Source organism: Bubalus bubalis, chromosome 6 (genome assembly GCF_019923935.1).
Source record: "Bubalus bubalis isolate 160015118507 breed Murrah chromosome 6, NDDB_SH_1, whole genome shotgun sequence".
Classification (NCBI taxonomy): domain Eukaryota; kingdom Metazoa; phylum Chordata; class Mammalia; order Artiodactyla; family Bovidae; genus Bubalus; species Bubalus bubalis.
The window spans coordinates 95,345,296-95,359,939 of record NC_059162.1 but is presented as its reverse complement, the minus strand read 5'-3'; the positions used below and the strand labels follow the sequence as shown (position 1 = coordinate 95,359,939).

Genomic DNA, 14,644 nt, shown 5'->3' with positions numbered 1-14,644 from the left:
AATGGCTGAGTAATACTCCATTGTGTATATGTACCACAGCTTTCTTATCCATTCATCTGCTGATGGACATCTAGGTTGCTTCCATGTCCTGGCTATTATAAACAGTGCTGCGATGAACATTGGGGTACACGTGTCTCTTTCAGTTCTGGTTTCCTCAGTGTGTATGCCCAGCAGTGGGATTGCTGGGTCATAAGGCAGTTCTATTTCCAGTTTTTTAAGGAATCTCCACACTGTGCTCCATAGTGGTTGTGGTTCCTGGTGGAGCAACCTAGAGCCTGTACAGGGCTGGGTCAAACAACTACCAGGAAGGGAGTGCAACCCCCACCCATCAGCAGATAGTTGGATTAAAGCTTTACTAAGCAAGGCCCTGTCTACCAGAGCAAGTCCCTCTAATCAGAAAGTTCACACAAGCTACTTAGACTCATCCATCAGAAAGCAGACAGAAGAAGCACAGTCTCACAGTGGCTACAACAAAAAACATATCACAGAAAGTTAATTACAATGACAAAGTAGAAAGTTAAGTCCCAGATGAAGGGACAAAATAAAATTCCAGAAAAACAACTAAATGAAGTGGAGACAGAACTCAGAATAAGAATTCAGAATAATGATAGGGGAGATGATCCGGGATCTTGGGAAAAGAAGGAGGCAAAGATCGAGAAGATTCAAGAAATGGTAAACAAAGACCTACAAGAACTAAAGAACAAACAGAGATGAATAATAGGCTAGAAGGAATCAAGAGTAGAATAACTGAGGCAGAACAGATAAATGGCCTGGAGGACAGAATGGTGGAAATCATCGCCACAGAAAAGAATATAGAAAAAAGAATGGGGAAAAAAAATTAAGACAGCCTAAGAGACCTCTGGGACAGCATTAAATGCATCAATTATTGCATTATAGGGCTCCCAGCAGGAGAAGAGAGAGAGAAAGGACATGAGAAAATACTTGAAGAGATAATAGCTGAAAACTTCCCAAACATGGGAAAGGAAATAGTTAACCAAGTTCAGGAAGCAGAGAGTCCCAGGAAGGATAAACCCAAGGAGAAACAGACTTAGATGCATAGTAGTCAATCTGATAAGAATTAAAGACAGTGATAAAATATTAAAAGCAATAAGGGAAAAATGACAAATAACATAAGAGGGAACTCCCATCAGGCTATCAGCTGATTTCTCAATAGAACCTCTACAAGCCAGAAGGGAATGGCAAGATATATTTAAAATGATGAAAGGGAAGAACCTACAATCAAGAATATTCTACCCAGCAAGATTCTCCTTCAGATTTGATGGAGAAATCAAAAGCTTTCCAGACAAGCAGAAGTTAAGAGAATTCAGCACCACCAAACCAGCTTTACAACAAATGCTAAATGAACTTCTTTAGGCAGGAAACACAAGAGAAGGAAAAGACCTACAGCAAATAAATTCAAAACAATTAAGAAAATGGTAATAGGACCATTCATATCAATAATTACTTTAAATGTAAATGGATTAAATGACTGGGTGAAAGAAAACATGTGGATGTATGCACTTCCACTTACCACATCACTCTGCTTGATCTGCCCAAACTGTACATAATTATTTTATACTGTTAAGCTAATTTTGTTCCAATTATTGCTTGCAATTGTAATTGACTTTTATTTTTTGTCTGGCTATAGACTGTGAAAACTGATAAACATGTCTTACTACTGTGATTCTGTAACTATTACTCATTTAATACCATTGTATCATGATTGGTCAACAGAAAAATAATAGAACTCTATATCACCCAAACTAGAATAAACTAGGACCTAATAGACAAACCTGTAATCACTTTTTAAAATCCAGATGCATATCAGAATTATCTTGAAATTTTTTGAAAAATACAAATGCTTAGGTATCGCTTTTTCTCCAGAGCTCCATATTTATGTTTCTAACGAGCAGTTATGTTTAAAAATAACTGGACTATATGATGATCTTTTACTTTTATCTAGTTTCACTTTTTCTATTTCATATTCAGTGTTTCCTCTCATTTAGTTTATGTTCTCCAATTTCTCCATCTTTTTTTTGATGTTCTTCTTCAAGGCTTTATCAAATGTATTATAAAAGCTTTTGTACACACACACACACACAGACACACATATATAAATATGTATAATATATATATTTTAGAAAGCTTATGAATTTTTGCCTAACTAAAAAAATTATTACATTTTGGTTGTACTTGTTTGGCTTAGTATGAATAGAATGCTATATTTCTTATTAAAAAATAGATATGCAACAAGAAACAAAGGTTTACTGTATAGCATAGGGAACTACAGTCAGTATCTTATAGTAACTTATGATGGAAAAAATTTTCAAAAATAATATATGTGTATTTGTATTAACTGAATCACCTTGATGAGCACCTGAAACACTGTAAGTCAACTATACTTCAATAAAATATATACATTAAAAAAAAAAACTGAAACGCAAATTTTGGGCAATTATGTGCATTCAGTTTCATTTAGTTAGGAACAAGCTCCTTTATGGAAAGACTGTTTTTGTTTATAGCCATATTCCTAACACTTATGCCAGTGTCAGGGGTAGAGTAAGGATGTAATCAGAATTCACTGAATAACTACTGAATAAATCTTTTCTGCCAATTAAGCCAAAATCTAGGTATTCTTATCCTCTCCCTCTTTTCTTCTCCCACAGATCCTGTCTGTCACCAGTCCTACTGATTTTCCTTCCAAAATATATCCTGAATCTATTTCCTTCTCTTTTTTGACTAGTGATGTTCTAGTTTAGGATCTCATTATCTTCTGCCTATACTAGTACAACAGATTCATATCTGATTTCTCTGTCTCTAGTCTTGCTTCCCTTACATCTAGCTTCTGCACAGCAGTCAAAATGTTTTTCTCTAAAATGTTAATTTGGGAGAAAAAAAAAAAAATCACCCTCCACTTAAAAATCTTCTGGCTCCCCAGAGTTCCAGTTTCCAACTTGAGATATAAAAACCTATTCACCTTTGTCTCATCTCTTATCTTTCTTTGTCTCCCACTTTATTTTGCATGAACACCAAACTGCACTTAGGTCTCCCCATTCACTACATCAAATCATGCTATTTCCTCCAAATGGAATACTACATCCATGTTTCTTCATTTGGCTGTGACTCATTCTTTTCATTTTCATTTGATTTGGATATAAATTGCTCTAGTTCCCCCTCTTCTTTTTTTTTTTTTTTTAAATATTCATTCACAAAGTATTTATTCTGTGGCTGGTATATACCAGGAGCTTTACTAGGTGTTGGCAATGGCACCCCACTCCAGTACTCTTGCCTGGAGAATCCCATGGACAGAGAAGCCTGGTAGGCTGCAGTCCATGGGGTCGCTAAGAGTCGGGCACGACTGAGCGACTTCACTTTCACTTTTCACTTTCATGCATTGGAGAAGGAAATGGCAACCCACTCCAGTGTTCTTGCCTGGAGAATCGCAGGGACAGAGGAGCCTGGTGGGCTGCTGTCTATGGGGTCGCACAGAGTCGGACACGACTGAAGCGACTTAGCAGCAGCAGCAGCAGAGCTACAGAGGTAGATAAGGCAGACAAGGCTTTTGCCTACAAACAAGAAAGTTATAGCACCCCTTTCCCCGTAAGTGTGTTTCTCTAGTATCTTATGCTTATCTCACCTTTCTCATTAATTACATAATATGAAATTTTCAGTTTATATTCATTTGATTAGCACAGTAAGTATTCAATAGATGTCTGCTTAACTGAAATTACGAATCAATAGTTTTAACATTAACTATATTTTAAACTTGGGATTTTATTTTTGTTGTTGCTATTCTTGGGAGTATCCCTCCTACTCTTACACTATCAACTGAGGATTGGACAACTCTCAAAAAACCTGGGTCCAGCCAGGGGTCCCTGCAATGTCTCAACCAAGCAGCTGAGATGAGGAGAGATAGGTACCTAGCTAAGGTACCTAGAAATATGGAAAGGTCATTGAAAGGGAGGGGCTCCCTAGGTGGCACTAGTGGTAAAGAACCCATTTGCCAATGTGGAAGACATAGGAGATGTGGGTTCGATCTCTGGGTAGGGAAGATCCCCTGGAGGAGGACATGACAACTCACTCCAGTATTCTTGCCAGGAGAATCCCATGGACAGGGGAGCTTTGTGGGCTACAGTCCATAGGGTCGCAAAAGAGTCACACTACTGATGCGGCTTAGCATGCACATAAGCATTGAAAGGGAGCTCAGGAACAAGGGGAAGATGGGAAGAAATGAGAAAATATTAATTATAAGGAAAATGTATTTGCAGGGTTAGAAGGACGATGTAAGAAAGAAAATTCCCCCAGTTAAAGAACACATAAGTACAATGCATAAAATTCAAAGCCTGAATTTAACTACTGGTCTCAAATATCTTCTTCCTAACTCAAGGCTGAAGACAGTCAATAGCAAAGTGGTAATTATCTTGAAACACACAAAGTCATGTTAAAGAAGGGTTAAAACAAGAGGAAAGAAGTAGAACCACTGGGTTCTACACAGTTCTACACAGTCATAGCTTCCGATTTAATATAGGGTAGATAACAACAGCAAAGAAGGCAATGGCACCCCGCTCCAGTACTCTTGCCTGGAAAATCCCATGGACGGAGGAGCCTGGTAGGCTGCAGTCCATGGGGTCGCTAAGAGTCAGACATGACTGAGCGACTTTACTTTCACTTTTCACTTTCATGCATTGGAGAAGGAAATGGCAACACACTCCAGTGTTCTTGCCTGGAGGATCCCAGGGACAGGGGAGCCTAGTGGGCTGACATCTATGGGGTCGCACAGAGTCGTACACGACTGAAGTGACTTAGCAGCAGCAGCAGATACCAACAGAGATGCTCAACAATGAAACCAGTTACCTCATGAGGACAGAACTCTGCCATTAGAGATAAAATGCAGATATTATTTTGTGTGAGCTCTTTCAGCACCAAGACTGGGATCCTAATGTTTGGCATGTAGAAGACATTGGAAAAATGTTTAAGTAAATGAGGAATAAATGGATGGGCAAGTGTAAGTCAAATAAAAAATTGCTCCAGTTTCATAATTCTATGACAACATAAAAACCAAGTCACAGCTCCTTTCCCATTTCTCACCAGCCGCCTGGAGGAAGTGGTATATTTATTTAGCCAGGGAAGGAAAAATAATGGACTCATCCCAGAAAATCAGATTTAAAGATATCCCCAAGGCTGTGGCTCTCTTAGTTTTACATAGCTCCCTAACCCCACTGTACTTTCTTCCTTAATTAATCTAAAGTGTATGCCACCCTGTAATACACTTTTCCTCAATTTATGGCATTGAATTCCTTCCACTGAAAGTGAAAAGTGAAAGTGGAAGTCCCGCATTCACGTCCGACTCTTTGTGACCCAATGGACTATACAGTCTATGGAATTCTCCAGGCCAGAATACTAGAGTGGGCTGTTGTTCCCTTCCCCAGGGGATCTTCCCAATCCAGGGATCGAACCCAGGTCTCCTGCACAGTGGGCAGATTCTTTACCAGCTGAGCCACACACTCCACTGAATGGAATGCCCAAATAACACATATAATGGTGAGGGTGAGAAAAGGAAATGAAATGAAACAGGTAACTGTCACCTCTTAGATCATAAAATCATTAAGAATCCTGGATGGAGCTAGTTGGCTTCCTTTTAATATTAGCAGATTTATTCATTAAAGGGTTGAAGCCATAACTTACTTTAGCCATTACAAGTATACTCAAGCAGTAAAAGGAAATATTTCAATAAATTGTTTTTGGCAGTTTCTGCCAAGCAGTGAAACTCAATTATTATTTTTCCTTTCATGAGGAATTAGCGAGATAGTGTTGGAAAAAATGGTGTGGGCTCTTTAAAGGAAATTAACATTTTTAGAAACCTAAAGAAAGAGTATAGTAGTATTTGCAGTGGGGGGAAAATCTTCCTTCCTTAGGGATTTCCAAAAATTGAGTAGCAAATTGTCATTTTCACAGGATGACCATAGATTACAACTTCAGTTATTCAGTCCCTTTTTCTCTTTTACATATTTAAATGATGCAATTACATATTCAGAGAATAGTGGGAGAGGTTTTGTGGCAGCTTCCATAATAAATGTCCAAAATATTTAAGCTTAAATAAAAATTTGCAACCATGTTTTGTATAGAATGTAAATGGAAAAGGTTTTACTGGACTAATTTAAACTTTTGAAGGACTTCCCTGGTGGTCCAGTGGCTGAGACTCCATGCTTCCAACTCAAGGAGCCTGGGGTATGATTCCTGGTCTGGGAATTAGACATGCCAAAACTAAGAGCTCCCATGGGGTAACTAAAGATCGAACCTGCCCCCACTTCACTGGAAGCACAGAGTCTTAACCACTGGACCACCAGTAAGTCCCAATAAATACTTCTAAAACTGATAAATTGCAATGTCCAGGCTGTCTTTCTCATTCCCTTATACCCGAGTCATGGCTGGACACAGTGCTATTGTACCCAAGGAAAAGATTCTGCCTTTTAAATAGTTCAGACCAGCAAAGACACATACAGGCATACCACATATATAAACATGTTCAATCTCCTTGCTCCTCTTTGTTTCTACAGCACCCTGTAATGCACTGCTGCCACTGCATTTATTACATTTGCCATTATTATTGGTTTACTAATGTGTCACCTTTGACTCTGAGCACCCTGGTATAGGTACACTGTTATTCATCTTTGTTCCCTAGTATTGAGGACAATGTTTGGCACACAGAATGTGATCCAGCTCAATGAGTTAAAGGACCTTCAGGATGAATTCTAATAAATGTAGTCTACTATACAGTCAGCAACTAAAAAATTCCTTTGTTAGCCTGACAATTCTAAGTAAAAATCGTTTCAGCTGGTCCACCCCAATTCTGTCTGTTTGAAACATGAAACTTATAGAACAAGAAAAAGCACATTAGCAATAATCTTGCTTGGAAAGTTTCCGCCTTTAAGAATTTACTGAAATGTTATTCATGCTTCATTAACTCTACCTATTCTTTGCTGTGGCAGATAAAAAAGAATAGGAAGTGGGCAGGTGAGTAGAGGACAGACGTTATGTTTGATGAAAAGCTAGCAAACATGCTTACCTCTTCAGATTGCTCCCGGGTCTGTGCAGGTGAAGATCTTCTTCCCACTGTAAGTCGATGGCAGGGATAAGAGAGCCCTGATTCAGCAAGACACATCTGCAAAACGTAGAATCCACCATTTGTAAACAAAATGAGGTCATATTTTACAAAAAAAAATTATATTTAGACATTTTCTATTATTTCTGAAGCAAAATTAAAGTTCACTCTAGTAGTCTAGGCATTACATTCAAAGGAAGGCTTTACAAATCTGAAATTTTTCCACATATGAATGTCACATTGGTCAAGGCTAGTTTTTATCAGACAATAGGCTGGGCTTCAGGAAACTGCAGCAAGCCTAAAATAAAGCTAATCATATACACCTCCCCACCCTACCATGTCTGCTATTTTTCTGAGCAGGAGAATAACACCTCCATTTCTCAATTCCCAAGGCAATACTCTATAATCTTGTTTCAAAGTGTATCTAGAAGACTGTTTGCTGAAGGCATTAAAAAACATTTCTATATAATGTAACAATGTCATTTATGATCAAATCAATATTAATCCACAAGTTCAGATCATTATAGCTGATGAGTCTATAATACTTATAAAGTACCTAGCACAGTACCTGGCACAGACATTTAGTTTTATTGCCATTATGATCTAAAACACTAACCAAGTTTAGCAAAACCAATGAAATTAACATATATTAATTTCTATTGAATTTTATAGTGGGTCAGACATTAAATAACTATTTTGAGATTTAAATTAAATTTAGGGAAATGAGAACATGTTCAGTTCATGTTCGAGTTCAGTTCCGTTGCTCAGTCGTGTCCGACTCTTTGAGACCTCATGAACTGCAGCACATCAAACCTCCCTGTCCATCACCAACTCCCGGAGTTTACTTAAACTCAAGTCCCTTGAGTCGGTGATGCCATCCAACCATCTCATTCTCTGTCATTCCCTTCTCCGCCCACCTTCAATCTCTCCCAGCATCAAGGTCTTTTCCAATGAGTCAGTTCTTAGCATAACATGGTCAAAGTATTGGAATTTCAGCTTTGGCATCAATCCTTCCAATGAATATTCAGGACTGATTTCCTTTTGGATGGACTGGTTGGATTTTCTTGCTGTCCAAAGGACTCTCAAGAGTCTTCTCCAACATCACAGTTCAAAAGCATCAATTCTTCGGCACTCAGCTTTCTTTAGAGTCCAACTCTCACACCTATACATGACTACTAGAAAAACCATAGCTTTGACTAGACGGACCTTTGTTGGCAAAGTAACATCTCGGCTTTCTAATAAGCTGTCTAGGTTGGTCATAACTTTTCTTCCAAGGAGTAAGTCTTTTAATTTAATGGCTGCAGTCACCATCTGCAGTGATCTTGGAGTCCCCCAAAATAGTCTGTCACTGTTTCCACTGTTTCCCCTCTATCTGCCATGAAGTAATGGGACAAGATGCCATGATCTTAGCTTTCTGAATGCTGAGTTTTAAGCCAACTTTTTCACTCTCCTCTTTCACTTTCATCAAGAGGCTTTTAAGTTCTTCTTCACTTTCTGCCATAAGGTGGTGTCCTCTACATATCTGAGGTTCTTGATATTTCTCCCGGCAATCTTGATTCCAGCTTGTGCTTCATCCAGCCCAGCGTCTCACATGATGTAATCTGCATATAAGTTAAATAAGCAGGGTGACAATATACAGCCTTGACATACTCCTTTCCCGATCTGGAACCAGTATGTTGTTCCATGTCTAGTTCTGACTGTTGCTTCTTGACCTGCATACAGACTTCTCAGGAGGCACGTTAAGGTGGTCTGGTATGCCCATCTCCTTAAGAATTTTCCACAGTTTGTTGTGATCCACATAGTCAAAGGCTTTGGTACAGTCAATAAAGCAGAAGTAGATGTTTTTATGGAACTCTCTTGCTTTTTCGATGATCCAATGGATGTTGGTAACTTGATCCTAGTTCCTCTGCCTTTTCTAAAACCAGCTTGAACATCTGGAAGTTCACAGTTCACGTACTGTTGAAGACTCACTTGGAGAATTTTGAGCATTACTTTGCTAGCATGTGAGATGAGTGCAATTGTGTGGTAGTTTGAGCATTCTTTTTCATTGCCTTCCTTTGGGATTGGAATGAAAACTGACCTTTTCTAGTCCTGTGGCCACTGCTGAGTTTTCCAAATTTGCTGGCATACTGAGTGCAGCACTTTCACAGCATTATCTTTTAGAATTGAAATAGCTCAACTGGAATTCCATCACCTCCACTAGCTTTGTTCGTAGTGATGCTTCTGAAGGCCCACTTGACTTCGCATTCCAGGATGTCTGGCTCTAGGTGAATGATCACACCATCGTGATTATCTGGGTATGAAGATCTTTTTTGTACAGTTCTTCTGTGTATTCTTGCCACCTCTTCTTAATATTTTCTGCTTCTGTTATGTGCATACCATTTCTGTCCTTATTGTGCCTATCTTTTCATGAAAAGCTCCCTTGGTATTTCTAATTTTCTTAAAGAGAATGGTTCTATGAAGACCTACAAGACCTAGAACTAACACCCAAAAAAGATGGCCTTTTCACTGTACTGGACTGAAATGCAAAAGTAGGAAGTCAAGAAATACCTGGAGTAACAGGCAAATTTGGCCTTGGAGTACAAAACAAAGCAGGGGAAAGGCTAACAGAGTTTTGCCAATAGAACGTGTTGATCATAGCAAACACCCTCTTCCAACAACACAAGAGAAGACTCTACACATGGACATCACCAGATGGTCAATACTGATCTCAGACTGATTACATTCTTTGTAGCCAAAGATGGAGAAGCTCTATATAGTCTGCAAAAACAAGACTGGGAGATGACTGTGGCTCAGATCATAAACTCCTTATTGCCAAATTCAGACTTTAACTGAAGGAAGTAGGGAAAACCACTAGACCATTCAGGTATGACCTAAATCAAATCCCTTACGATTATACAGTGGAAGTGACAAATAGATTCAAGGGATTTGATCTGATAACAGAGTGCCTGAAGAACTATGGACAGAGGTTCATCACACAGTACAGGAAGTAGTGATCAAGATCATCCCAAACAAAAAGAAATGCAAAAAGGCAAAATGGCTGTCTGAGGAAGCCTTACAAATAGCTATGAAAAGAAAAGAAGCGAAAGGCAAAGGAGAAAAGGAAAGATACACCCATTTGAATGCAGAGTTCCAAAGAATAGCAAGGAGAGATAAGAAAGCCTGCTTCAGTGATCAATGCAAAGAAACAGAGGAAAACAATAGAATGGGAAAGAGTACATGTTACATTTGTCTATAAAAAGAAACTCACAAACACTGAATAGCCTAAAGATGTATTTTTTCCTTAGTGGTAGTAAAATGATACATATTTAATGTAATGATGATATAAAGTTTCTCTATATTATTATTAGAAATAAAATAGGGTATCCATTAGCACACTGGAAACATCCACTGTAACTTTTGGGGAGCTGTGAGTTAAACTGACATATGAGGAAACCCAAATATCTGCAAATGCATAAGTACCAGACTTAATAGTGGGTTAGTTCTAACTACACTTCAACCATGTGTTATAGCTAGGCTAATTATCTGAAGGCAAATAATGGAAGGGAAAAAATAAATGTCACCTAAATATCTACATAGTTTCAATCATGTGCAGTGTATGCTGTCATATGGATTATACAAAAATCATATCTTTGATTATGGTTATCTTTCTTTTAGCCTCATTAGTGGTTTTTGTTTGTTTGCTTTTGCATCTAGATATTTTGGCAGTGTACTTCACAAATGCTAGAAGACCTGATTAACACAACAAACAAATAAAACTTCACTGATTCTGTCATTTCTATCCACCAACATAATTATCACAATTAGCTCAATTTATTTCATTTCAGTACAAATAAAAGCAAAGCTAAGTTGGATAAGAAGCATAAACTAAATTTCAAGCCACAGTGCTTTCATTTTTTCATTTGAAAAAAGTTCTCCTCCCCCACTCTGAAATCCTCTGGTAATGAAATAGTAATGATGGTAAATGTCACTGACAATCAGAAGCAGTGCAGTGTAATGGAAAGAGACCTGGAGGAGGCAGAAAAATCTCAATTTAAGTACTGCCCAGCCTCCTGATCTTGGAATAGTCATTTCTCTATTCTAAGCTAGAGTTTCCTCTTTTATTAATTGAGGTGAGTAATCCCTGCCCTAACTACCTCAATGGACTCTTGAAAGGGTTAAATAGGATAAGATAAATAAAAGATGGCTTTGAAACTATATTGAAATAGCCAAAGAGCTTTTTATCACTCCAACAGTCATTATTTTTAGGACTGAGGGAAGAAAAATAGTGATTAACTTCCACTGTGACTATCACTGCATACAGTCCAATCGTAAATCAAAAAAGGATATATTTTAGGAGGAACTGGAGGAAGACACTCACTAAAAGTACCTGGCACTACAAATGGACTGGCTTTGTAATGGGCTTGTCTCCACAGTTATCAACATTAACCTTCTTCATTGTTGTTGTTTAGTCGCTAAGTCTTGTCTGACTCTTTGCAACCCCACGGAGTATAGCCCACCAGGTTCCTCTGTCCATAGGATATTCCAGGCCAGAATACTGGAGTGGGTTGCCATTTCCTTCTCCAGGGGATCTTCCTGACACAGGTTAGAATCTGACTCTCTTGCATTGGCAGGTAGATTCTTTATCACTGAGCCACCAACTTTTCCCATAGCTACTAATAATTCCTGAAGATAAGAGGACAGTGGTCAGTACTTTCTCTTCAGTCTACAGGTGACCAGGTAGGCCTCACTCTGCACTGAGGAAATTAAAGGGTCAGGAATTTTTAAGTTACTAGGTGCCCAGTGCTGATTAAACATAAGGCATGATGTCTATTTTAAAGGAACATATATACCAGTTGGGGAGATTTACATAGGAACAGATAGAAAAAGGATAATTACTGCAGTCTCAGTAGAGCTGGGGACCCTTTGGAGGGACAAGTTACTCAGACAGTCATTTCAAGAAGTTAGCACCAAAGTTTTGCTATGACTCATGACAAAAACTTATAACAGATGTGAAGTTAGAAGGCTGAGAGGTTCCAGCCTGGCTAAAGCACTCAAGTTGCCCAATGATAATGGGCAAAATCACTTAGAATTTTTGTACTTCAGGGTTCTTACTTAGAAAATGATGTAATACAATCTGTCCTTAATTTATAAGATAGGGTAATACAGTCTGTTCTCTCTCTCTCTCACAGAGTTGGTATGAAGATCCAGAAAGATAATGTATGTGAAATCAAAGATAATGTATGTGAAATCAGATGTGAGATCAATATTATCACTGGAGTATTTATTTTGCAAGAAACTGGAAAAAGAAAAAGATTACACCTGCAGGTTTGTTTGAGTTTATAGTTTAAAATTTTACATTTAGATATACATACATCATAATAATTAATTAACCTCTACATAAAAGTAATCTTTCAATCACAAGATTGCTTTAACCTAATACAATGAAGGATTGTGACTCATTTCAAAATCTGTTTCAAGTCTTTATTCAGTTTTTTCTGGTTATGTTAGACTTAATTCTCTGACCTTCCATCATGGTAAATGAAGAGATTCAAAATGGGTTCAAAAATTCAACACAGAATAAAGTCAAGAAACCTTCATTTTATTATTTAATTCTACACAACTGCCACAAATCTGGGTGTATAATCTTCTGGACACTGAAGGATTGGGAAGACTAACAAAAAAGTAGAATTTTTATGACTAAAATATCACTGGTGTCACTCATTGCGTATCTTTATGCTAAAATGGGTATGTTGTTGAATGGGTTTTGTTGAAAGGGTTGAATGGGCAAAGGATTTTGTTATATATTTATTAAGACTTTTTCTTAAAGAGTAATTTTAGGTGTACAATAAAATGGAAAGCAAAGTACAGCAGTTGCTCAAGTTATTTATATAAAATGGCATAGTATAGTCAGCCCGCTTTTATCTGCAGGTTCAGCATCTGTGGATTCAAACAACTGCAGATTGAAATCCACAGATAGGAAGGCTTATTGTATGCATTTAAAGTTCATCTATGTCTTGCCATGTCTTAAAAGTTCATTTACTTTCAGTGTTGAATGATATTCCTGGATTTGCCATGGTTCATCCATTCACCTATTGAAGGACATCTTGGTTGCTTCCAGGTTAAGGCAATTATGAATAAAGCTTATATATAAAGTGGAGAGGACAAAAACTTGTAAGTCTACCATTGTAGTAGATTCTATGAGGGCAAGAATGGAGCCTGTTTGTCTAGTTATTGCCTCAGTTTATCATTAAGAAAATTGTTAATAATAATTGAGTGAAAAAAGAAAAATGTCTCTGAGATGAAAATAAATGGCTCTAATGCACATGGGAATCAGATATGACTATTATAACACCTAAAAAACAACAAATTGGAGGAAAGACACAGAATAAAGAAATTCCATAAGACACTCACATCCCTAAAACAACAAAGTACATGATTAGGTTCTATATAAAATTTTCTCACTGAAAAGGTTACCTTTTATTTGAAGGTTTACAAAAGTTCTCATATTGCAGGGTGCTTCCTCAAATACTTCAAGTTGAACGACAACAGACTATTTGAGAAAGAGTATTTGGGAAAGACTATTTGGGAAAGAATTAGCCTGAAATAACGCTTCCCCTCTCCTGTCAATGATGCTTGAGATGCTTACAGAGCATCTCTGTCAGAACTAGTTAATAAAGCAGACAAGGACTCTTAATACCAACTTCATGATTATTCTTAGAGGTGATCTCACAACTGCAAGTGTTGGAAGTCCTTATAAATAAGTCTTTAAAAGATATTTGGAAGAATGTTTTGGCTTCCCTGGTGGCTCAGACAGAAAAAAATTCACCTGGGTTGGGAAGATTCCCTGAAGAAAGGAATGGCAACCCACTCCAGTATTCTTGCCTGGAGAATTCCTAGGACAGAGGAGCCTGGTGGGCTATAGTCCGTGGGGATGCAAAGAGTCAGACATAGCTGAGCGACTAACACTTGGGAAGATGATGATATATACCTGTAAGACAGATGATTACAAACAAAAACCCCACAGATGCCCTAACAATACATAATAGAAATGGTATTAGACTAGTACTTTTTCACAAGGTAGGGATAAGGCTGAGCTAATATGTGTAAAGCATTAAGAACATTGTCTAGCCACAGTAGATGCTCAACAAACACTCCTTTTGTTACTCTGTGAATAAGGACTTGTAGTTTGGGATAAAATGACCAGTGAGAACATGAAAACACTGATTCAAAATAATGTTAAATTAATGAATTAATTTGACAAGTATATATTCTATTACATTAACACAAAACGTTTATATATTTAAACTGTTCAACAAACTCTCCTCTTTTCAAAACTAAGGGATTTTACAGTACTTTTATTTCAAAAATAAGACCACATTTTTAAAGCATGATAGCCACAGGAGGGCTTCCTCGGTGGCTCAGAGGTTAAAGTATCTGCCTCCAATGTGGGAGACCCGGATTCGATCCCTGGCTTGGGAAGATCCCCTGGAGAAGGAAATGGCAACCCACTCCAGTACTCTTGTCTGGAGAATCCCATGGACGGAGGAGCCTGGTAGGCTA

General features: G+C 37.9%; 1 protein-coding gene across 4 annotated transcripts in view; it reads right to left on the bottom strand.

Moving 5' to 3' along the window:
• Nucleotides 1-14,644, bottom strand: part of FAF1 (Fas associated factor 1) — a 513,649-nt gene that overhangs the window by 163,593 nt on the left and 335,412 nt on the right. For all 4 annotated transcript variants that reach the window (XM_044945026.2, XM_044945027.2, XM_025289476.2 and 1 more), the window contains one exon: nucleotides 7,067-7,162. In XM_044945026.2, the coding sequence (XP_044800961.1) occupies nucleotides 7,067-7,162 (96 nt within the window). The remainder of the gene's footprint in view (nucleotides 1-7,066; nucleotides 7,163-14,644) is intronic.